We start from the raw sequence: 24941 nt of genomic DNA, 5'->3' as shown, positions 1-24941 counted from the left end.
CAGTTTCAGAATGTCCAGACACTGGGTCATCCTCAAGACTCTCCCTTCCCCTCCTAAATTCAATTGTCCACTTTTACACTTTTGGCAAAGCTGGAACGTCATCTTTTAGTGTAGCTGCCATATCAGCATGAATGTCCTTTGAGGCTAAACCTCCACAGAGATCTATTCTTGGTCCCCTGATGTCTGTTGCATATATCAACGAAATAGTTGTCAACTTGAAGCATGTTACTGTATTAAAATATACAGAAAACATTAAAGCTGTACCTTGAGATAAAATTTTTTAAAAAGCCTCTATACACTCTAGATCTTTCTATTAATTTGACCTGGACACAATGCAGCAATAGATGGCTGACTGGCAACTCATGCTGGCAGTATACAAACGCATCTCTATACATACTGGGAGGAAAAATTGGGAATTTATGTACTCCTTCCATAAGATGTTTGCTGATGAACATGACCTAGGCATTATTGTCAACAATTATTTATGTTGAACAAACCATATTTCTAAAAGGTTAAAAATCTCTATAGTATTACTGAGTAAGACCTTTGTCAGCAACTCATCAGCTTTCTGTTTGCAGCTAAATATAGTTATGGTATGTCCACATTTACAGTTTGCATCTCCAGTCTGGAACCCACTTCTTGTTGAAGACATTGATCTGCAAGAAGATGTCCAGAGATATGAAAGCAGATGAATACTCTCTGTCAGTCACCTGCCATACCTCGTATGTCTTGTTTCTCTGGACATTGACACTAAAGTTTCAATGTTTATCAGCTGACTTGGTAGAAGCCCACAGGATTATCCACCACCTTCCCAACCACAAATCTGGCCCCCTTTTTGAATTAAACACCTTTACTTCTTATGGGTATACTTATAAAATAAAAAAAGCAGTATAACACCCATGACTTTTTGAAATATTTTTTACATACTCAGAATTATCAAAGCATGAAATAAACTAGCTGCATTGGTTGTTAGGTGTCAGGACACGGCAATCTCCAAAAATTCAATGCTTTCTGAAATTCATTAACACTACTTCTAACATACCTATGCTTCTTTCCCTCTTCATGGCTCCTTTTGAAAAGAAACAATGCATGCTTTATTTGACCTGGTGAGAGCTTACAAGGCGGTGTCAAACGAAGACATTTTCACTTGGAAATGAGTATCTCTTTCTGAGTGATTCTCTAAGTGCTGTGGGCTGTTGACATTGGTTTTACTGTTGCAGTACAAAATCAGGTGAGCCTTTTGTAATGCAGATTTTGAGATGTGGAGGGTTCAAATTTTTTCTGATTCTCATTTAGCTATCTGAAAGTGATTAAGGATAGTGCTGTGGATAGTCAGCCTAGAATTGACAAATCTAATTTATTACAGACTTATACAAACAGAATATATGAATGTGTGATATTCTAATATAAAATGTGTGGCAGTGGATCTTTCAGATTTGGAACCTATAAGTGAACGTCTAGTTTTAATGTGTTTGTAGTGATGCTACTGTGTAGGGTTCAGCGCGCATGCGCAGAATGGGACTACTTCCGGGTGGCCACCGGAAGTCTTCCCCTTGCGCATGTGTGGGAAACGTTCCCTCAAGCCCGCCAAACTCAAATCTTTCTCTCCAGCAAGTCAGCTCATGCGATCGGACGTACATTCACCAGGCTCTGACAACCTCCCGACATAGCCGCCAACGACCATCAACAAACTTCAACAAACTAACCCGAAGCTGTATATCAGAGGCTGTCTTTCTCCCATCAGACACACATACGACATCGCAATAAATAAACGAACTGCTGTCTTTTTACCTCCAACCTGACTTCGTCTGTATTGTCTTATAAAATTGTATGTAACCAGATCGGATATCGACACCCTTTCAGTGAATCGATAACAGATCCTTCGTTACATGTTAAAAGGAAGTGAGAGTTCAATGAATCAATTATATGATGAGATAAAATACTATCATGGAATGTCGGAGAGAACTTAAAGTTTTATTATCAGTGTGTCTAAATAATGAAATTTAACATCAAATTTTAAAAGAACTTGTCTGTGCAGATAACTGTAAAATATTGGAATACTTACTACTGTTGAGAAACTACTAGATGTTGACCGTTTATATTTGTACCTTTCTGGTATTAATTCTCTATAGATATTGTCAATTTGGGATACAGACAGGGAATCTGTTCGGTTATAGAAGTCATTCATTTCTGTTATAGAAGGCATTGGTCTGGCACTCGAGCTCTGCTTGACTTCAATATGTTTAAAGATGCATATTGTAAGAGAAACTATGACAACCAAAGATACAACTACACATGCTACAGCAATTATAATTATTAATGTAAGGCTCATTGGATATATTTTTTTGTCAATAGTTAGTTTCAACAATAGGCTAGTTGTTGCTGACAGAACTGGAGTACCACTGTCTTTCACAACAAACTCAAGCACATATGATCCGACATCATTTTGGTAAACTGTGCGAGAGTAAGATAACACACCAGTGAACAAGTCCAGTTTAAATAACTGTCTCTCGTTACCTGAAACGATTTCATACTTGAGAAAAGCGTTATTTCCATTGTCTCTGTCTGAAGCTCTCAAAACTGTGATGTCGTTCTTACTTTGCGGATGATAGTGGACATTAAGAGTGAAAGGGTCAACACTAGGAAATGTAAAATATGGAGCATTATCATTTCTATCCAATACTTCCACTTCAACATTCACTGTGTTATTCAGAGATGGGCTTCCATTGTCTTTCACAAAAACCTCAAACTCATAGAAATCTCTGTGTTCTCTGTCTAAAGACTGGTTTGTTGAAATAAAGCCAGAGTTGATAATCTGGAATGGCAGACGATATTGCTGTTTATTTCTCAGAGAATAAGACAATTCACCTCCCTTACCAATATCTGGGTCTGTAGCATTGATAAAGCCAATAGGGAAATTAGCTTTGTCATTCTCATAGGTAAGGAACTTGAATGTGTCTTTTGTAAAGTGTGGCTCTACATCATTCACATCCAACACTTGGATTGACAGATCTTTATCAGTTTTCAGAGCAGGTAATCCTTTATCTTCACACGACACAGTAAAGTGATAATGTTCCTGTGTCTCTCTGTCTACTGCTTTCTTTAGAACTATTTTATATTCCTTCGATCCCATTGACTGTAGTTTGAATGTGTCATCTTTGATATGACAGTTCACCTGTCCATTGTGTCCAATATCATTGTCAGTGACCATCACATAAGCAATGAAACTACCAACTTTGATGTCTTCCAGAATGGTAGCTGTGTTGTGATTCTGTGTAGAAATAAAGTTCACATCAATATTTGGAGGATTGTTGTGTTGGTTGATGATATTTATCTGAATTATTGCAATGGAACTGAGAGGAGGAATTCCATTATCTTTGGCTTTCACATATAATTTAAATGATTCTTTCTTACCAAAATTTATAGGTTTTTCAAGAAATAACTTCCCAGTACTTTCATCTAAATGAAAGTATTCTTTTATTTTTTCATCAGTTTTCTGACTGAAATAGAAAGATATTTTACCATTCCTGCCAATGTCTAAATCACTGGCAGATAATGTGACTACTGGAATATTCTTTTTATGTTTATGTTCTATAGAAACATTGTAGATACTTTGAGAAAATTGCGGTGCATTATCATTTTCATCTTCCACAGTTATTTTAACGTTTAAAACAGATTTTTTTGGTGGAGTTCCTCCATCTTTAGCAATGACTTCAATATTGTAACTGTCCTTCTTTTCTCTGTCTAATTTGTCTTCTAAAATAATTCTTAGTGTTGATAATCCATCATCTTGTTTGGAAACATTTAATGAAAACTTTCCATTATCTTTCATCAATTCATATGTTATTAAGCTGTTTTGATAACCTTTATCTTGTCGATGGCATTATGTATGGGTTTCTTCGTTCCATCTCTGTCACCTTCCCGAAAGATTAGTGTGATTTCTTTCTCAGGAAACTCAGGTTGATGGTCATTGATGTCTTCTATGATGACTTTAATCTTTAAGATCTTCATAAATGTCTTGGATTTGTGAACTGCAACTTTAACGATTTCAAAACATTCTTTCTCATAACTACACACAGACTCAGCATCCAATGTCTCAACAGTGTACAGTTTACCTGTTCTTGTCACATTGAACAACTGTTCTCCCTTTTGTTGCAGTTGACTAAATGTTAAATCCTTATCCTTTAAGAAGGAGCTGTTTGATTTCTGTAAGTCAGTAGCAATGTCCCCTACAGAGGTATAGGGACTCTTCTCTTCTTCAACATGGTATGTGATATCTTCACTTAGATAACAGTGGAAGAAAGTCAGTAAAATACAGAGGCACAATAACATCTCTGGTCTTGATATTAATTCAGTATCCAGTGGAGAGATGACTTCAAATATTCAAACTGGACAAAAAAAAAAAAAAGATAGTCAGCACATTAGTGAGAATAGATCTAACAACAAAAACTTCAGTAATATATTTAGTACATTCAAAGTATTCCAGAAATTCCATATTTTTAATTGATTGGAAGATATTACTTAAGTTAATGGGATTTAATCTATTTACTCTCTCTCTCTCTCTCTCTCTCTCTCTCTCTCTCTCTCTCTCTCTCATCTCTTATGTCTCTATCACTCATCCCACCATTTCTTTTATTTTTCTGACACTCATCTCTCTGTGACTTACCCCTTCTTCATTTAACTTTGAACTCCAAATGCAAAATTATCAGTTTGCTATCATAAATGAACCACACTATTTTCACATAAACAACCTAAAAATTGATCAGTCAGCTTAATATATAATAAGAAAATAATAATCATGAACTTATTGTATACAGTGCTCAGGTGCACTACACCAAATGATGAACAACCCTAATCAATTTTCAAATCATATTGGGTACTCATCAGAGGCATCTACATCGCTTTGACCAATCCATGTTGTGTAGCCTTGTTCACCAATCCATGTTGTGAACATCACTTCAAATGTTTTTGAAATTTGAGCCCTTTTTCACTAAGCAGTTTGGTCCCTATATCATCCCAGAGCACTGTTGCCATTTAAGCAGAGCAGATCTTGGCTCTCACCTGGCCAATCAAGAAAGAAACCTTAACCAGTTTCAGCAGACTCATGTCTTTTTGTCTCTCACTTTTCAGATAATTAATGGCTGGGCAAATACAGTTCAGTCAATCCTTGCATCCTTGTTACCAGTGGGGATTTGATAATTGATGTATGTATTCTTGCTTGGCCTTCCCTTAATAAAACCAGTTGTTAAATCTTCAGAGGTTTGCTTTTGCTGTAATACATACAGATAATCTCATCTCACATCACAATTAATACAGCAATGACATCACCTTTTACAATCATACAACAGACACCAATACCCAAACCGTGACATTGATAACCCTGCAGCCAAAAACCTCAATAATAAAACCCTGCAATTGGGATATCATTTTATGAGTCTAGCTTACTTATGTTTCTGACACTTTCCACCTCTCATTCTTATTACTCTAACTCTCCTACGTTATAAGGGATTGAATTAGATCTACTTGTAATTCTTGCACTCAGCATTTCTCATTCTATAATTCCAGTCATCCCCCCCCTCATTCTTGAGCCGCTTCTGACTGGCATCTGTCATTTATTCTCATCTCTATTTCTAGCCATCCCATTTCTCTCTCACCCTGCCACCCTTTCATCCCATTTCTACCATCATACACTGGCTCCCTTCAACAGCCCATTCTGCTATCATCATCACTCTTTTATTCATTTACTTTCTCAGTCATATAGCGTTGAGTGAACAAACACACCATAAAATAGTCAGGACACTTTATTCCTATAAGTTCCAAGGCAACTCCACTGATGTTGGTACCATTATAAAATCCATCCAGTTGACATAGTTAAGTGGTCAGTTGAACATAGTGGAGACAATATAGAGTTCAGAGGACTCTTTAGTCTTATCAAGGACTTGGTAACTTCTCTAGTGCCTATGCCATGGTAAAATTTGCTTCTAGTACATTCTGGAAAATTCTGGTGATGAGATGGGCATCCAACTGTAGAAACTAAACCAAAAAATAAAATCTATGAGCAAGACATAGTCTTCCTAGCCTTCTTGTGTGAAAGGAGCTCCAAATAAGAACTGATTCGGGTTCTGATAACCCATCTAGTCCTTGTGCCAGCAAGAAAAGCTGATGTAAAATGAAGTCTTACTTTAAATGGGACAAAACATTTTAACTCCTTTCCAGTAGTTTCACATTAATGTGGTAATGTTATAATTTAGATATTTCTTTATGGGTTAGTGACTGATGTCTATATAAAACTGTATTCTCTTTTGCCTGGGTCTTTGATGTGACACAATGTCTTGTGACAAGGCAAAGTGGTCTGCTACTCCATGATTTTACTTGAAGACTGAGCAGTCAATAAAATAAAACTTACCTCTAAATCCTATAAAACATAAATTCAATTTGAATCTCAATCCTATAGAATAACATTTTGATTTCCCATATCAAATTAAACCTTAACTGTTTATAATACACACACACATATATATATATATATATATATATATATATACACACACACAGACATATATATTTAGATTTGTATATATAAATATATATAATGGGGTTAGGAAGGGGTTCTGGCATTAGGAAGGGCATCCAGCTGTAGAAACACTGCCAGATCAAACTGGGCCTGGTGCAGCCTTCTGGCTTCCCAGACCCCAGTTGAACCGTCCAACCCATGCCAGCATGGAAAGCGGACGTTAAATGATGATGATGATATATACACATATATATTTAGATTTGTATATATATATATATATTTTATATATAGATATATATATATATATATAAATGCGTAGATCGTAACCCCCCCCCATTTGTTCTCTATTATCTATCTATTTCTTTATCACGTAAACATAGTACTGATAGCTTCATCTTCCCGTTTGTCTTAAGATCATGCATATCTGTTAATCGCAATATTTTATTTATTTATCCTAATCAAAGTTTTCATTTCGTTCATTCATTCTCTCTAAATTTCTTTAACCATAGTATACAAGGGCAGAAGACGATGCTCTAAACTTCCTGGTTCGCGGTACACCTGCCCTCCCACCCCTCCACCTTAACCGGAAGTTCCTAACCTATGTCTTCCTTGTTTACCTCCCGCGAGCACTTCTAAGAGCCAAATACCACCCCAACACCTACGTAGGGTTTATTTTATCATATAGCGCATGAAAATGGTGTAGTGTCCGTAGGTTGTAGTCTAGTGTTTCTTATGAATTCTGCCAAATGCGAGCTTTCTTTTCAGGTACATGACACTGCTGTCCCCCATCCCAGGGTCTCACAGGCCCACACCTCCCACACCCTCAGAGTTGGTACATTCAACGTTGGCACACTGAAAGGTAGGTCTGGTGAGATTGTTGAGATGCTTGAGCGGAGATGTATGGATTCATGCTGCATCCAAGAAGTAGGGTGGAGAGGAGGTTCCGCTAGGTTCCTCACAAGCAAAGAGCACAGGTACAAGATTTTCTGGGCAGGGAACACTGACGGGGTCGGGGGCGTGGGTATACTTCGTGCGGAGAAATGGGTTGATAAGGTAATCAAGGTAGTCAGAATATGTGACAGAGTACCTAAGATTTGATTAGTGCTTCACCATAGGTCAGTTACCATTATCTCTGCCTATGCCCCTTAGCCGGGGCTACCGGAGGGGCAGAAAGACCGATTCTATGACACCCTATTGCAGACTACCTTGTTGACGAACAATAGAGACCTTCTCTTTGTGGCTGGTGATTTCAATGGACATGTTGGACAATGTGCAGGGGGCTTCCATGGCATACATGTAGGCTATGGTTTTGGTTACCGCAATGAGGAGGGAAACAGACTGCTGGAGTTCTGCGATGCAAATGATCTTATGGTTTGCAATACCAACTTCAGGAAACCCGCCCATCACCTAGTCACCTATCGTTCTGGCAGACACACTAGCCAAATTGACTATATCCTCGTCAGAAAAAGGGAAAGAATGCTGCTTATAAGAATGCTGCTTATAAATGCCAAATAGAGTATGGAAAATGTCGACCCAACAGAGGGACCAGCTATCCGAGTTGACAGTCCTTAGGTAGTTAAGGCAATTAGAAGCATGAAGACAGAGAAAGCCCCAGGCCCATCAGGAATTACTGCAGAGATGCTCAAAATATCTGGCAGTGTCGGCTATAGCCTAGTCACCCATATAGTTAACCAGGTGATACACGAAGGAGCCATACCCAATGACTGGTGTAGCAGCATAATAGTCAACTGCTACAAAGGTAAAGGTGACGCCTTAGATACAAATAATTACAGAGGTATCAAGTTGCTGGATCAAGTAATGAAGGTCACGGAGAGGGTCATAGCCCAACTAATTAATTGTATATGTATCGAGATCTCTGGAGATATGCTGTGACTGCAAAGACCCGGGCTGCTTCCTGCACCAGTTTCGCATAGCCCCAGCCCATTCAAAGTACCTTGGATTGCAGAACGACCTGCTGCGCTTACCGTGGATCATAGAGTGACCTGCTGTGCTTGAGGAGACCTATTGAGTCAAGTACATCAATATCAAATGGAAATTGTAGTTACGACACCTGTGCCGGCGGCACATAAAACGTGGCCGATGCCAGCGCTGCCTTCACTGGCTTCTGTGCTGGTGGTACATGACCTGCTGTGCTTGAGGAGACCTATTGAGTCAAGTACATAAACATCGAAATAAATATCAAATGGAAATAGTAGTTGTGATACCTGTGCCGGTGGCACGTAAAAAGCACCATCCGAACGTCGCCGATGCCAGAGCCGCCTTGACTGGCTTCTGTGCCAGTGGCATGTAAAAAGTACCAACCGATCGTGGCCGCTGCCAGCCTTGCCTGGCACCTGTGCTGGTGGCATGTAAAAATACCCACTACACTCACGGAGTGGTTGGCATTAGGAAGGGCATCCAGCTGTAGAAACACTGCCAGATCAGACTGGAGCCTGGTGCAGCCACCTCGCTTCCCAGACCCCAGTCGAACTGTCCAACCCATGCTAGCACGGAAAATGGACGTTAAACAATAATGATGATATATATATATACATACAAATATATATTTAGCTTTGTGTGTGTGTGTATATATATATATATATATATATATATAGTTAGCTTTGTATATAGATATACACTATGGATCTCTATTGCAAGCAGACCTGGACACAATGCAGCAGTGGATCATGGACTGGCAACTCAAGCTGGCTGTGGACAAATGTACCACCATGCATTTTGGGAGGAGAAACCCAGCGTCCACCTACTCCCTCCACAACACTAGTCTCAAAAAGTCTTCAAGTGAACGTGACCTGGGTGTTATTGTCGACAGCGATTTGCGTTGGACAAAACACATCGCTAAAATTGTCAAGAAGGCTGAGGGTGTCTTGGCATCACTCACCAAATCCTTTGTGAGCCGCTCTCCGGCTATCCATCTGCGGCTGTATATAGCTATGCTAAGACCTCACCTGGAGTTTGCATCGCTGGTCTGGAGCCCCTATCTTGCCCAGGACATCAATCGTCTGGAAGCTGTTCAGTGACGTGCAACCAAAAGAATACCCTCCATCAGGCATTTGCCATATCCTGAACGCCTTACCTCCCTGGGCATGGACACATTGAAACTCCGACGTCTGGCAGCTGACTTGGCAGACACCCATAAAATTATCAACCATCGCACAAACAATAACTCTGAGCACCTCTTCAAACTCCACCTGTCTAACACCCGTGGACATATTTACAAAGTAAGAAAGCAGCACAGCTTCCATGACTTCAGGAAACATTTTTTCACGCTGAGAGTTGCTGAAGCGTGGAACAAACTGCCGACATCAGTTGTTAGTTGTCGGAGCACTGCTTCCTTCAAGACTTCCATACTTCCTGAGATTCGCCAACACTACACTTGATTTTCTCCCCTCCATACACCCAGACATTTCTACACTACTGCATGTACTTTATATGCACTTTCTGACAAGTTGTGGTGCACCTGAGCACTGTATACAATAATTTCATTATTATTATTATATGTAATTTTATTTTCAGGTAACAATAAATAGAAAATATTTACAAATATAAAATACCTGTTTGACCTTAAGTAATAATGTTATATTGCAAATTGGATTATATAGATTGAGTGTAGGTCAAAAGCCCCTCAGACAAAAACCCCATAGTTAAAGTATGAAAATGGACTAAAACCCCTTGGACAAAAGCCCCACAGTTATATTTTTCAGTTATTTTTTTTTTTTTTTTCACCTTTTACTTGTTTTAGCCATTAGTCTGTGGCCATGCTGGGGCTCCCTCTTGAAGAATTTTTAGTTGGCTTTCCAGACCCCAGTTGAACCGTCCAACCCATGCTAAGCATGGAAAGTGGACGCTAAACGATGATGATGTTATCGACACCACAATTTTTTATTTTTATTTCTACTTGTTGCAGTTATTAGGGGCAGCACCTTGAAGAATTCTTAGAGGGCTGAATGGAACCCCGAATTTTTTTAAAGTTTGATCAAAACCACCTCTGTGATATGTTTCGTTTTGTTTTTCTTTTTATTTGTGGCAGTCATTAGATTGCGGCCATGCTGGGGCATGCCCTTGAGGAATTTTTAGTCAAATGTATTGACCCCAAAATTTTTTTAATGGTTTTCAACCAGCGCATGAAATTAAGACTAGAAGGTATCTCCACATGCTAGAAATAGCAGCCAAATCTTTAAAAATTACCTTTTTTATGATTTCATGTAAACAAAAGCAGAAATTACATTTGTAAAAAATAAAAATTTTATTTTCCAAAATTCCAATTTTTAAGTAAACAAAAAAATATTCAATCGGAAAAAATAAGTAGAATAGAATAACAGAACACAAGACTCTTTACTACTCAATGTAGATATTGCCTGAATTCTAACAAAAGGAAAAGCATTTACTTCAAGGAATGTGTAGAACCATAAAAACGATAAGAAGTCCGTTTGAATGACAGGTCTTGGGCCCCATAATTCTGTTAGACCTTCAACGGCCAGAGAAAGTTCAAAAGGTCAGCTCATTCCCATTAATCTGTAAGTGCTGAGAGTAGAAAACGAAAAACTTTAAATTTAAATTTTGAAATGCTGATTTTTCTGTGACTAAAAATTCTTCAAGGCGGTGCCCCAGCATGGCCGCAGTCTAATGACTGAAACAAAAGGTGAAAAAACGAAAAATATAACCGTGGAGGTTTTTGTCTACTTTTTCACCTTTCGTCCTAGGGAGCTTCTGTCCGTATCCCATATAGATCATATACCTATTTCTTTACTACCCACAAGGGGGTATACACAGAAGGACAAACAAGGACAGACAAAGGGATTAAGTCGATTGCATCGACCCCAGTGCGAAACTGGTACTTTATTTATCGACCCTGAAAGGATGAAAGGCAAAGTCGACCTCGGCGGAATTTGAACTCAGAACGTAACGGCAGACGAAATACAGCTACGCATTTCGCCCGACGGGCTAACGTTTCTGCCAGCTCGCCGAGAGATCGTATACCATCTATATACCACTAATAGCAAGTGACAAGTCACAATGTACATTTTGTTTATGTACACATGTGGATAAGGCGGCGAGCTGGCAGAAACGTTAGCACGCCGGGCGAAATGCGTAACCGTATTTCGTCTGCCGTTACGTTCTGGGTTCAAATTCCGCTGAGGTCGACTTTGCCTTTCATCCTTTTGGGGTCGATAAATTAAGTACCAGTTACGCACTGGGATCGATGTAATCGACTTCATCCGTGTGTCTGTCCTTGTTTGTCCCCTCTGTGTGTAGCCCCTTGTGGGCAGTAAAGAAATATATATGCACATGTGGATAATATCTACGTTAATGTAGCAGAAAGTTAGGACCTTATGAGTTGCCTCCCTTCGACTACAATTCGATTACGTGGACACTTTTTCTTATATTAACCGAGGCAATGGTAGTTAATTTCCGATTTTCAAACTACAATTCTGTTTCTGTATGTGAAGGATAGGAGGAGCCTCCTCGGTCATGAGTGTCTATGGGTTTGCACCTAGAAATTTACCCCACCTCTCCCGCGGCAAGTTTGTTTATGGGAGTCCAGCAGTCACCCATGCATGACACCAGTGACGTTGAAACTCATTTCTACGGCTGAGTGAAATGGAACGACGTGAAATAAAGTGTCTTGCTCAAGAACACAACCCAGTCTAGTCCGTAAATCGCACTCACTACCCCATGATTGTCAGCCCGACGCTCTAACAGCTAAGCCATGTGCCCTCACATGTGAAGGATGACATTCAGTAATACCGAGAACCTGTCAAGAACTACTTCCGTTTTCGTTATTCCCCCCACAAGATATTTTCCCCCTCCCTGTTTCGTTACCTCCTAACTTCCACAAAAATGGATTTCTTTAAAAGGAAATCTTCTACAAATGTGCTTCAGATGGTGCAGACTCCAATTATATCGAAATTTGTAGCGAAAAAAACATACATACTGATACACATCACATTTTTTTTTTCGAAATATCGTGTTTTAATTTCAATATAGATCTGTGCGATTTGTCCCTATGCATCTGCACAAAACCACCGATTTTTCTTTTTTCTTTTTCTTTACATATTAAATAACGATTTTATCGCAATCTACACGCTCTGAAAAGTATTTGTAGAGAATTTTTCTGAAAGTTATGAGGGAACATGACTGAGTTGTATGAATTTTCTGAAACTCCTCTCTCCAGCCTCGGAAAAAGTTTTCGTCCCAAATCCCGATGTAATCGGAATCTGCACCATCTGAAGCGTATTTGTAGAAATTTTCACTAAAAAATATCCCTTTTTCATGAAGTTATGGGACATAAATTTGGGGAGCACGCTTGTGTAGGTATGCCCCATTTTCAACCTTATGTTGAGGATGTGCTAAAAAACTTCCTAGTTTTTAGTTTGTCGTGAAAGGCCAGGCTGGAGGTCCAACCTTCTGAGATCTTTCACAAGGCTTAGTTAACTGATTCTCCTATATTTTCTTTTATCCAAAGCAAGGAACCTTTCAGCAGCCCCTAGTATGTTTGTTTTATATAGAAATTGGTAAACAATAGCTTTGTAGCGGGATTCTGCTTTCAGCATCTCGTGTGTGGCGGGCTGAAAGTGATGTGCCATATCAGATCGATATGATGTAGGCCTCTACTGAATGTAGCGACTTGATGTAACGCCTAAAGGTTCTCGCGTCTGAGCAACCAGTGAACATCGAAGAATCAACACCAAGGAAAAGGAAATATTATTTACATGACACTGCATCCAAAGGAAATATTATTTACATGACACTGCATCCTTAAGGCCCTCATGCTTTCCGAAATCCGTCGAAACTACACCTGATTATATATGCACTTTAGATGAGTTGTAGTGCACCTGAGCACTGTACACAATGTTTATTATTATTATTATTATTATTATTATTATTATTATTATAATATATTTATTCGTTTGCCCGACAAGCATTTAAAGAGACAGTAGCAGTTCTAGCGATAGGGACAACAAGGTTGGCATCTTTTCGGTTTGAACGGCAGTTTTTTCTAGCGGTGTCATATGAAATTGTCACCCATAATCATAACCCTAGTATCGATCTATTGCATTTCAATCTGTTTTAGGGTTAGAGGTGGGGGAAGGGTATCTTTTTTTCTTCAGAAATGTAAATAAACCCAATCTGTTTCTTAAACGAGGGACATATTCATACGGCACAGAATGTTTTCACCTCAATAGACGTCATTGATTGGTTGAAATTGCAGAAATTGAAGAAAAAAACAAGAAATATCTTACAAACTATCGAATTTTCTCAATAAAGCCAAGAGAAAAAGATGTTTTATAAACACATTCTACCAGTATACAAAGTTTAAAAGTGTTTAGTTACGTGGAAATTATTTAAAAAAACTGCCGTTCGAACCGAAAAGTTCCCAAGGTTGGCTTGCTGGTCAGTAGTTGTTAGTGTAGAAGTTGTTATTTGTCAGTAGAGAGTGAAAGAGTAAGGAATGCACGGGGCTGACTAGAAAGGATAAAGGTGGCATCGTCTTTCTTGTGGCTGAGGAAAGTGCTACTGTTCAATACTCACTGGCAATGTTTGAATTTGGTGAAAAAAGATTATGAAGCTTTCGTCACCTATGCCAGAGCGGTTAACAGAAAGTGTGAGAATTTCAAATTGAATGAGTTGACCCTGGACATGTTCAAGTGTTTAATTTTTGTTCAGGGGCTTACTGCAAACAAAGACGCAGATATACGTTTTAGAACAGGACCAGAATTTAACTCTGCAAGCCATAACAGAATGTCTGATGATTATAAATCTACGACATGATGCAATTAAAATTGAAGAGAAAGATTGCTCTCATGTTCAAGTGTGTCAGTTGGTATTGGATAACAAAAACTGTCAAGACTGAATTCATGTTATGGGTACAATGGTTTACATTTAAAAAATAACTGTTCATTTAAAAATATAAATAGCTTGAAGTGTGGTAAAATAGGCCACAAAAAGTCACCCTAGGACAGATCCTAAAAAACAGCTCAATAGAAAAAAATTCACATAACTGGATTATTGTTGACAAAAATACAAATGAACCTTAAAGGAAATTTGCGTATGTAAAAATTAATAACACAAATGTGAAGTTATAATTGGATACAGGCAGTAGTATGTCAATAATTAACAGATACATTTAAAAAACTGGGAAACCTAAATTAAATGAAACTTCAAATATTGCCCATGGTGTTTCAGGAAAAAAAGTTATATTTTAAGGGAAAATTGATAAGTAACATTACATTTCATGAAAAAAAACCCTTAAAAGCTAAAGTTTTTGTGTTAAATAATGCCACAAATTTATTCAGAACTAACTGGATGGAATTATTTAACTTATGGGACCTCCCCATATTTTCTGTAAAAATGTGAATGGTCTTTCCTTCAGTTATCGTAAGTCATCAAATGAATTGAAAAAATAGAAATTAAAAAGTATTTTTCCTGAAGTTCTGACTGATAAATTAGGTCTGTGTACCAAGATGAAGGCATGGTTTCAAATAAAAGAAAATACCATACCAGTATTTAAACAAAAACAAACTGTACCATTCACATCATTAGAACAGATTAATTTAAGGGAGACTAGAAAAAATTGAAGTTATTCAAAAAATGGAATATAGTCAATGGGCCTCACCAACTGTGCATGTTAAGAAAAAGAGGGACAAAATCAGAGTGTCTGCTGGTTTTTCCACTGGTTTAAATGAATGTCTTAAAAGAAGCCACTACTTGCTACCTACTCCAGAGGATATTCTTGCAAAATTAAATGGAAGCAAGGTATTTTCTAAATTGGATCTATCTGATGCATACCTACAAATTAGAGAAGACAGTGAATGCTCTAAATATCTAACAATTGAGACACATAAAGGACTCTATAAATACAACAGGTCACCATTTGCCTGGGAAGCCAGGAGGGTCCACCAGGCCCCAATCTGATCAACATAGATATATATATGTATATATACATACATATATGTATGTATACATTTAGATTGTTACCAGCATCCCCTTACTGGCACATGTGCCGGTGGCATGTGATAAACATTCAAGGGAGGTTGTTGCCAGTGCCGCCGGACTGGCTCCTGTGCAGGTGGCATGTAAAAAAACACCACATGAGCTTGGTCATTGCCAGTACCGCATGACTGGCCCTTGTGCTGGTGGCACGTAAAAGCACCCTCTATACTCTCAGAGTGGTTGGCGTTAGGAAGGGTATCCAGCTGTAGAAACTCTGCCAAATCAAGATTGGAGCCTGGTGCAGCCATCTGGTTTGCCAGACCTCAGTCAAATCGTCCAACCCATGCTAGCATGAAAAGCAGACGTTAAACGATGATGATATGTGTGTGTATGTATATATATACATATATATATATATATACACATACATTTATATATATGTGTATATATGTATGTATGTATATATATATATATATATACACACATGTATATATATATGTATATATATATATACATGTATATATATGTGTATATATATATATATACATATGTATATATATATGTATACGTGTATATATATATATACATATGTATATATATATGTATATATCTATGTATATATATATATGCACATATACATGTATATCATCATCATCATCATTTAACGTCCGTTTTCCATGCTAGCATGGGTTGGACGGTTCGACCGGGGTCTGGGAAGCGAGGAGGCTGCACCAGGCTCCAGTCTGATCTGGCAGTGTTTCTACAGATGGATGCCCTTCCTAGCGCCAATCACACTGTGAGTGTAGTGGGTGCTTTTTACGTGCCACCAGCACAGGAGCCAGAGGGGGCTGGCAACGTCCACAATCAGTTGTTGCTTTTTACGTGCCACCGGCACAGACGCCAGTCAAGGCAACTCTGGCATTGGTCATGTTCGGATGGTGTTTTTTACATGCCACCTGCACAGGTATCACAACTACAATTTCTATTTGATTTTTATTTTGATGTTGATGTACTTGACTCAATAGGTCTCCTCAAGCACGGAAGGTCGCCCTACGATCCAAGGTAAGCACAGCAGGCTATCCGGCAAGCCATGAACTCACTTCATTTGTTGGGTCTTCGAAGTCACAGCATATCTCCAGAGGTTTCAGTCTTTTGTCATTGCCTCTGTGAGGCCAAACGTTCGAAGGTCATGCTTGACCACCTCATCCCATGTCTTCCTGGGTCTACCTCTACCTCGGATTCCTTTAACTGTTTGGGAGTGGCACTTCTTCACACATCTCTCCTCATCCATCCATAGTACATAACCATACCAACGCAAACATCTCTCCTGCACGCCACATCCGATGCTTCTTATGTCCAACATTTCTCTCAGGGTGCTTATACTCTGTCATGTGTGCACACTGACATTACACGTCCAGCGGATCATACTAGCTTCATTTCTTTTGAGCCTACGGATGTCCTCCGCAGTCATGACCCATGTTTCACTGCTGTGATTCATGGCAGTTCTCACACATGCGTCGTACAATCTACCTTTCACTCTGAGTGTGAGACCCTTTGTCACCAGTAGGGGAAGAAGCTTTCTAAACTTTGCCCAGGCTATTCTTATTCTAGTGGTAACACTCTCTGAGCATCCACCCCCAATACTAACTTGGTCACCTAGGTAGCAGAAGCTATCAACTACTTCTAATTTCTTCCCCTAGAGTGTGATGGAATCTGTAGCTTTTTAGCCCCAGGAGATCATCGTCTCCAGCTGGCTTTAGGCACACTTTCTGTGCCCTTATGGTATTTGCAAAGGGAGGTCATCCCTCCCTCGTCAACCTAAGTGACACGCACGGCAAATACCTAGAAACTGCAGTCTGTGCGTATCACTTAGGTTTACGAGAGAGGGAAGACCTCCCTTTGCAAATACCATAAGGGCACAGAAAGTGTGCCTAAAGCCAGCTGGCTTCCGTGCCGGTGCAGGTGGCACGTAAAAAGCACCCACTACACTCGCGGAGTGGTTGGCGTTAGGAAGGCCATCCAGCTGTAGAAACTCTGCCAGATCAGACTGGAGCCTGGTGCAGCCCCTGGCTTCCCAGACCCCAGTCGAACCGTCCAACCCGTGCTAGCGCGGAAAACGGACGTTAAACGATGATGATGATGAACTGCACCAATACCGTTACTATAAGTAATAAATCGTGTTGCTTCATAAGTAGATCATTAAGTATTCCACAGTATACATGAAACTACTTCTATGGGGATATTTCCTATTTGTAAGTAATATCTCTCTTAATTTAGACAAGTGAAAACTACCTAACCATCATAATAACATTAAATAAACTGTAATTGCTTGACAACCGATGTTGCTGTGTTTACAATCCCATAATTTAGTGGTTCTGCAAAAGACACTGACAGAATAAGTACTAGGCTTACAAAGAATAAATCCTGTGGTCGATTTGTGTGACCAACAGCCATGCTCCAGCATGGGCACAGTCACATAACTAAAACAAGTAAAACAATAATAAATCATGACATTTTAATCCTGAGCAAGACTGGGTATCTCTGCTAGTGTCTGAGACCCCTTTCGGTCATGAATGGCCATGGGATTGCACCTGGAAAGTTCCCCTCCGAGGCACAAGTCCAGGTAAGGTTGTTTATGGAAGACCAGCAGTCACCCATGCATACCAGCCTCCCCTCTCTGTGCCACCAGTGTTATCCAATGGAAAGGCAACGGGGTTGATACAGCTTGGCACCTGTGATGTTGCAACTCATTTCTACAGCTGAGTGAACTGGAGCAACGTGAAATAAAGTGTCTTGCTCAAGAACATAACATGCAGCCTGGTCCGGGATTGGAGCTCACAACCTCACCATCGTAAAATCGATGCTCTAACCACTGAGCCATGCGCCTTCACACACACACACACACATATATATATATATATACACATACACACACACATGCATATATATATATATTCATATATATATACATAAGCATATATATATATGGTGTAGGCATACTCCTTGCAGAGAAATGGGTGGATAAGGTCATAGAGGTTGTTAGGGTATGTGATAGAGTGCTTAAGCTCAGGCTAGTCCTGCAGAACAGCACAGCTACAATTATCTCTGCCTACACCCCACATGTGGGGCTACCAAATGATCAGAAGGACCACTTTTATGATACCCTTCTACAGGCTACCTCAAAGACGAGTGGTAATGACCTCATCTTTGTGGCTGGAGACTTTAATGGGCATGTTGGGCGGGAATCTGGTAGCTTCACTGGGGTACGTGGTGGCCATTGTATTGCCACCTGAAACGATGAGGGAACCAGGCTACTGGATTTCTGTGATGCATGTAACCTTTTAATCTGCAACACTAACTTCAGGAAGCCAGACAGCCAACTTATAACCTATCAATCAGGGGACTCTGCTGGCCAGGTTGATTTCATCCTCACCAGACAGCAGGATGCAGGGTTGCTCTTAAATACAAAGACCCTCCCGGGTGAAGAATGTAATCCCCAGCATAGGCTAGTCATTAGTGACTTTAGGTTCAAGGCCAGAAGGATACCAAGAAGCAGACCAATCCAAAAAAGAAGGATTTGGTAGCTAAGAAGAAATTTACCAATGTCCAGCAATGTGAGGACCAAAGAACCGAGGTATTTCGGATAGCAAGACAGTGTGTGAGAGAAAATTGTGATGTCACAGGAGAGAAATGTGTCCGCATGGATGATGGTGCACTTGCTTTTAATGATTGTGAAAAGAAATAGGCTTGGAGAAGCCATTATGAAAGACTGCAGGATGTGGAGAATGATTGGGAGGAGGAGACCCTGCCAAATGTTGACCCAGTAGATGGACCAGGTATCTGAATAGACAGCTCCCTAGTAAATAAAGCAATTTAAGGGTATGAAGCCAGGAAAAGCTCCCGGCTCATCAGGAATCACTGTTGAGATGCTTAAACCATCTGGTGGTGTGGGCTATGGCCTAGTCACCCGTATTTTAAACCAGGTAGTTCATGATGGAGTCATACCCAACGACTGGCATAGCAGCACCATAGTCAGCTGCTACAAGGGTAAGGGTGATGCTCTAAATAGAAATGACTACAGGGGTATTAAACTGTTGGATCAGGTGATGAAGGTCTCAGAGAGGGTCATAACCCATCTCATTAGGGAGAGAATTTGCTTAGATGAGATGCAGTTCGGTTTTGTACCAGGTAGAAGCACCACTGATGCTATATTCCTGGTCCGACAACTGCAGGAGAAATACCTAGCTAAAGATAAACCCCTATACTTTGCTTTTGTGGACTTGGAGAACGCCTTTGACAGGGTCCCCTGTTCCCTTATCTGGTGGGCGATGCGAAAACTGGAGATTGACGAATGGTTAATAAAGGCTGTAAAGGACCTTTACAGAGAGGCTGTTAGTAAGGTTAGGATTGGCAATGAGTACAGTGAAGAATTCTGGGGTCCACCAAGGTTCAGCCCTCAGTCCCCTTTTATTCGTCATAGTCCTCCAGGCAATAACAGAGGAATTCAAGACGGGTTGCCCCTGGGAGCTCCTCTATGCTGATGACCTGGCCCTCATAGCGGAATCATTGCTTGAACTAGAAAAGAAAATTCGGGTGTGAAAGCTAGGTTTAGAATCAAAAGGCCTTAGAGTCAATGTAGTAGAGACCAAAGTTCTAGTAAGTAGGAAGGCGAACTCATCACCCCACCCCATCTCAGTAAGTGGCCCTGCTCAATCTATAGAAAAGGTGTAGGTAGAAATTCCATAAGATGTACCCAGTGTAAGCTATGGACACATAAGAGGTGCAGCAACATCAAAGGAAAATTAACAAAGAAGATGGCTTTCATGTGCAGCAGATGCACAGGGACAATAAACACCACAGATGCTCAGAAAACAGATTCCATCACACTCTAGGGGAAGAAATTAGAAGTAGTTGATAGCTTCTGCTACCTAGGTGACCAAGTTAGTATTGGGGGTGGATGCTCAGAGAGTGTTACCACTAGAATAAGAATAGCCTGGGCAAAGTTTAGAAAGCTTCTTCCCCTACTGGTGACAAAGGGTCTCACACTCAGAGTGAAAGGTAGATTGTACGACGCATGTGTGAGAACTGCCATGAATCACAGCAGTGAAACATGGGTCATGACTGCGGAGGACATCCGTAGGCTCAAAAGAAATGAAGCTAGTATGATCCGCTGGACGTGTAATGTCAGTGTGCACACATGACAGAGTATAAGCACCCTGAGAGAAATGTTGGACATAAGAAGCATCGGATGTGGCATGCAGGAGAGATGTTTGCGTTGGTATGGTTATGTACTATGGATGGATGAGGAGAGATGTGTGAAGAAGTGCCACTCCCAAACAGTTAAAGGAATCCGAGGTAGAGGTAGACCCAGGAAGACATGGGATGAGGTGGTCAAGCATGACCTTCGAACGTTTGGCCTCACAGAGGCAATGACAAAAGACTGAAACCTCTGGAGATATGCTGTGACTTCGAAGACCCAACAAATGAAGTGAGTTCATGGCTTGCCGGATAGCCTGCTGTGCTTACCTTGGATCGTAGGGCGACCTTCCGTGCTTGAGGAGACCTATTGAGTCAAGTACATCAACATCAAAATAAAAATCAAATAGAAATTGTAGTTGTGATACCTGTGCAGGTGGCATGTAAAAAACACCATCCGAACATGACCAATGCCAGAGTTGCCTTGACTGGCGTCTGTGCCGGTGGCACGTAAAAAGCAACAACTGATTGTGGACGTTGCCAGCCCCCTCTGGCTCCTGTGCTGGTGGCACGTAAAAAGCACCCACTACACTCACAGTGTGATTGGCGCTAGGAAGGGCATCCATCTGTAGAAACACTGCCAGATCAGACTGGAGCCTGGTGCAGCCTCCTCGCTTCCCAGACCCCGGTCGAACCGTCCAACCCATGCTAGCATGGAAAACGGACGTTAAATGATGATGATGATGATATACATGTATATGTGCATATATATACATAGATATATACATATATATATACATATGTATATATATATATACACGTATACATATATATATACATATGTATATATATATATACACGTATACATATATATATACATATGTATATATATATATATACACATATATATACATGTATATATATATATACATATATATATACATGTGTGTATATATATATATATATATACATACATACATATATACACATATATATAAATGTATGTGTATATATATATATATATGTATATATATACATACACACACATATCATCATCGTTTAATGTCCGCTTTCCATGCTAGCATGGGTTGGACGATTTGACTGAGGTCTGGCAAACCAGATGGCTGCACCAGGCTCCAATCTTGATTTGGCAGAGTTTCTACAGCTGGATACCCTTCCTAATGCCAACCACTCTGAGAGTATAGAGGGTGCTTTTACGTGCCACCAGCACAAGGGCCAGTCATGCGGTACTGGCAATGACCAAGCTCATGTGGTGTTTTTTTACATGCCACCTGCACAGGAGCCAGTCCGGCGGCACTGGCAACAACCTCCCTTGAATGTTTAAGCGAGCAGTTTTCCTTGCTATCCATAATATCCACCAGGGACAATATATATTTCTTTACTACCCAAAAGGGGCTAAACACAGAGGGGACAAACAAGGACAGACAAAGGGATTAAGTCGATTACATCGACCCCAGTGCGTAACTGGTACTTAATTTATCGACCCCGAAAGGATGAAAGGCAAAGTCGACCTCGGCGGAATTTGAACTCGGAACGTAACGACAGACGAAATACGGCTACGCAGGTCGCCCGGCGTGCTAATGTTTCTGCCAGCCACTGGTTTTAAATTGATGTTAAATTAATATTCAATTTATCACCCTCATCAATCAAACCATCCAAACCATGCCTGCATGGAAAAGGGTGTTTAAATGATAATGATGATGATGATGATGACGATGTATCAAATTACAAGAGTTCTTAACTGGAGTCATGGTCCAGAGCCAAACAGTCTAAAGGCTGACTTTAGTAATTCAAGTTAGAGAAATCATGAAGTATTAGTGCCATCTGGGAAGTGTTCTTGCTGACGGTTTATGAAAGAAGTAGATAAGAATTCATTATAATAATAATAATAATAATAATGAAATTATTGTATACAGTGCTCAGGTGCACCACAACTTGTCAAAAGTGCATATAAAGCATATGCAGTAATGTACAAATGTCTGGGAAGTGAACAGTGTATGAGTCAGATACATGCTTGTGTGTGTATGGAGGGGAGAAAATCAGGTGTAGTGTTGGCGAATCTCAGGAAGCATGGAAGTTTTGAAGGATGCAGTGCTCCGACAACTAACAACTGATGCTGGCAGTTTGTTCCATGCTTCAGCAACTCTCAGCGTGAAAAAATGTTTCCTAAAGTCATGGGAGCTGTGCTGTTTTCTGACTTTGTAAACATGTCCACGGGTGTTAGACAGGTGGAGTTTGAAAAGGTGCTCAGAGTTATTGTTTGTAAGATGGTTTGGTTTGGTGTCAATAATGGAATCACAGAAATTGCAATGAGCTTTATAGCTTTCTACCCATCAACCCAAACTTCATATGTAATAAATACATGGATATAGTACAGATCAGCCATTAAACATAACCTACATAGCTCTCTGGAAATGATTAATAGGTTCTGTTTTCTAATAATTGTAATTAGCAAATAAAGAAGGGATGAGAGGAGTTTAGGGAATTGTTATCTGTTGGCAACAAAGCATTTTATGTTTGTGTGAAAATCGTGGTAGTTGAATATGGAAGATGTGTGGAGGCTGGAAGAGAAATGAGTATGATTTGATGTATGTATGAATGATGTTAATCCAAATGAAAAGTTGAGTAAATGTGGTTTGAGAGAGTGGCCGGGAATTAAACGTATCATTTGATGCAGGCTGGAAAGAAAATTGTGATAGATAATATTGTGACACTAAGCGCTGGGTGAAAAGTGCCATATCTGCGAGCTGGCAGAAACGTTAGCACGCCGGGCGACCTGCGTAGCCGTATTTCGTCTGTCGTTACGTTCCGAGTTCAAATTCCGCCGAGGTCGACTTTGCCTTTCATCCTTTCGGGGTCGATAAATTAAGTACCAGTTACGCACTGGGGTCGATGTAATTGACTTAATCCCTTTGTCTGTCCTTGTTTGTCCCCTCTGTGTTTAGCCCCTTTTGGGTAGTAAAGAAATATATATTGTCCCTGGTGGATATTATGGATAGCAAGGAAAACCTGGCAGTGGTGAGGTTAGGAGTCAGAAAGGATATGGAAAACCTGTGATTATTGCTGGTATGTTATATACAGACCCAGTTAGTCTTCAATGAAGTGAGAAAAGGGACATTAAAACAACAATGAGAAGCTGGGATGTTGTCCACTCTACAAGATATATAATTTCATTGTCATGAATATTTTAATTAATTCTTTGTTTATGAGTTGACCCTCAGTAAAGATATAAATTATAAACAAAAATTCAATTCCAACTCTTTTGAAATAATAATTTAAATCAAATTATTCAGAAAAATCAAGCATGGAGTCTTACCGTCAGTGATTTGATCCGTCTAATTTGTGTTGTGTTTACAATATTCTGTTGTTATTTTATCAGTTGCGAGATATATTAGTGTCACATGGTATATATCATTAGTGTCACTTGGCACTGACAATGTTCTTGATAAATGTACACATACATGTATAGACATTGAGAAATTTCCATGAGTTAGATACATCCTTCACAAATACATTCTGTGTGAAGCCAGTATATGCACTTCATTGTTCCAATGGAACTCTTGACCTATATGGCCAGAAAGGAAGGACGTTAGAAAGTGCTTCTCATAAGTGTTATTAAAGATTTCATGTTATAAAATACCAGGAAACGTTATTCTACTTACCATTTCAACCCATCCTTCATTAGCAATCATTTTTGACTCTGGATTTTGCTTTCTTTACGTTATTTCCGATAATATTTGAAAATACTTGTATTACTTATTAGCAGTATCGCCCGGCGTTGCTCGGGTTTGTAAGGGAAATAACTATATAAGCATTTTTAGAGAGTTACTTCCCTTATATAATAGCAAAAAAATGCATTAAAAATGGGAAAAAATGATGGTAACATTTTTTAAAAATCGTAGACTCATTGTAGACGCGTGCTAATACCCAGAAGGGCTCAATATGAATCACGACTATAAGATACCCGAATTTGGTTAAACTGCACCGCAAAATGTGGGAGTAGTTAGGAATCTAAATTGTAGGAGACAGACACACAACTTCACTTTTATATATAAAGATATCATGTCGTAATGTTTATTTTTTCTTGATGTCTTCTTTTGTTGCCTTCTAACTCTTCATTGGTTATCAACAATCTTTACTTTATCCTCCTTTGCAGCCTCTCCTATTGCTATGTCTTTATCTTCATTATCTCGTTTCTTGCACTCTTGTTGCACTTTTCATGATATAACTACTGTATTTTTCTAATGGATCTCTATGT

At 39.7% G+C, this 24941-nt stretch overlaps 2 protein-coding genes across 2 annotated transcripts in view; both read right to left on the bottom strand.

The window, feature by feature from the left end:
- The window catches only part of LOC115218956 (protocadherin beta-15), a 112823-nt gene that overhangs the window by 4120 nt on the left and 83762 nt on the right, over window positions 1–24941 (bottom strand). Inside the window, exon 2 of the mRNA XM_029788979.2 lies at window positions 2066–3327. Within this exon, the coding sequence (XP_029644839.2) occupies window positions 2066–3211 (1146 nt within the window). The 5' untranslated portion in view covers window positions 3212–3327. The remainder of the gene's footprint in view (window positions 1–2065; window positions 3328–24941) is intronic.
- Window positions 3341–24415, bottom strand: LOC115218958 (protocadherin gamma-B6-like). Its single transcript, XM_029788982.2, has 2 exons — window positions 24000–24415; window positions 3341–4388 (listed from the first exon to the last, which is right to left on the bottom strand). Exon 2 carries the CDS (start codon window positions 4330–4332, stop codon window positions 3847–3849), a length of 486 nt encoding a protein of 161 aa, XP_029644842.1. The 5' UTR covers window positions 4333–4388; window positions 24000–24415; the 3' UTR covers window positions 3341–3846.

Source organism: Octopus sinensis, linkage group LG14 (genome assembly GCF_006345805.1).
Source record: "Octopus sinensis linkage group LG14, ASM634580v1, whole genome shotgun sequence".
In the NCBI taxonomy this organism is placed as follows: domain Eukaryota; kingdom Metazoa; phylum Mollusca; class Cephalopoda; order Octopoda; family Octopodidae; genus Octopus; species Octopus sinensis.
Note: the sequence above shows the minus strand (reverse complement) of the source record. Positions and strands in the feature narration are given on the sequence as shown.

Bases quoted from the DNA above. Each gene is read 5' to 3' on its own strand.
- LOC115218958 (XM_029788982.2), bottom strand. From the start codon at position 4,332: ATGTTATTGTGCCTCTGTATTTTACTGACTTTCTTCCACTGTTATCTA.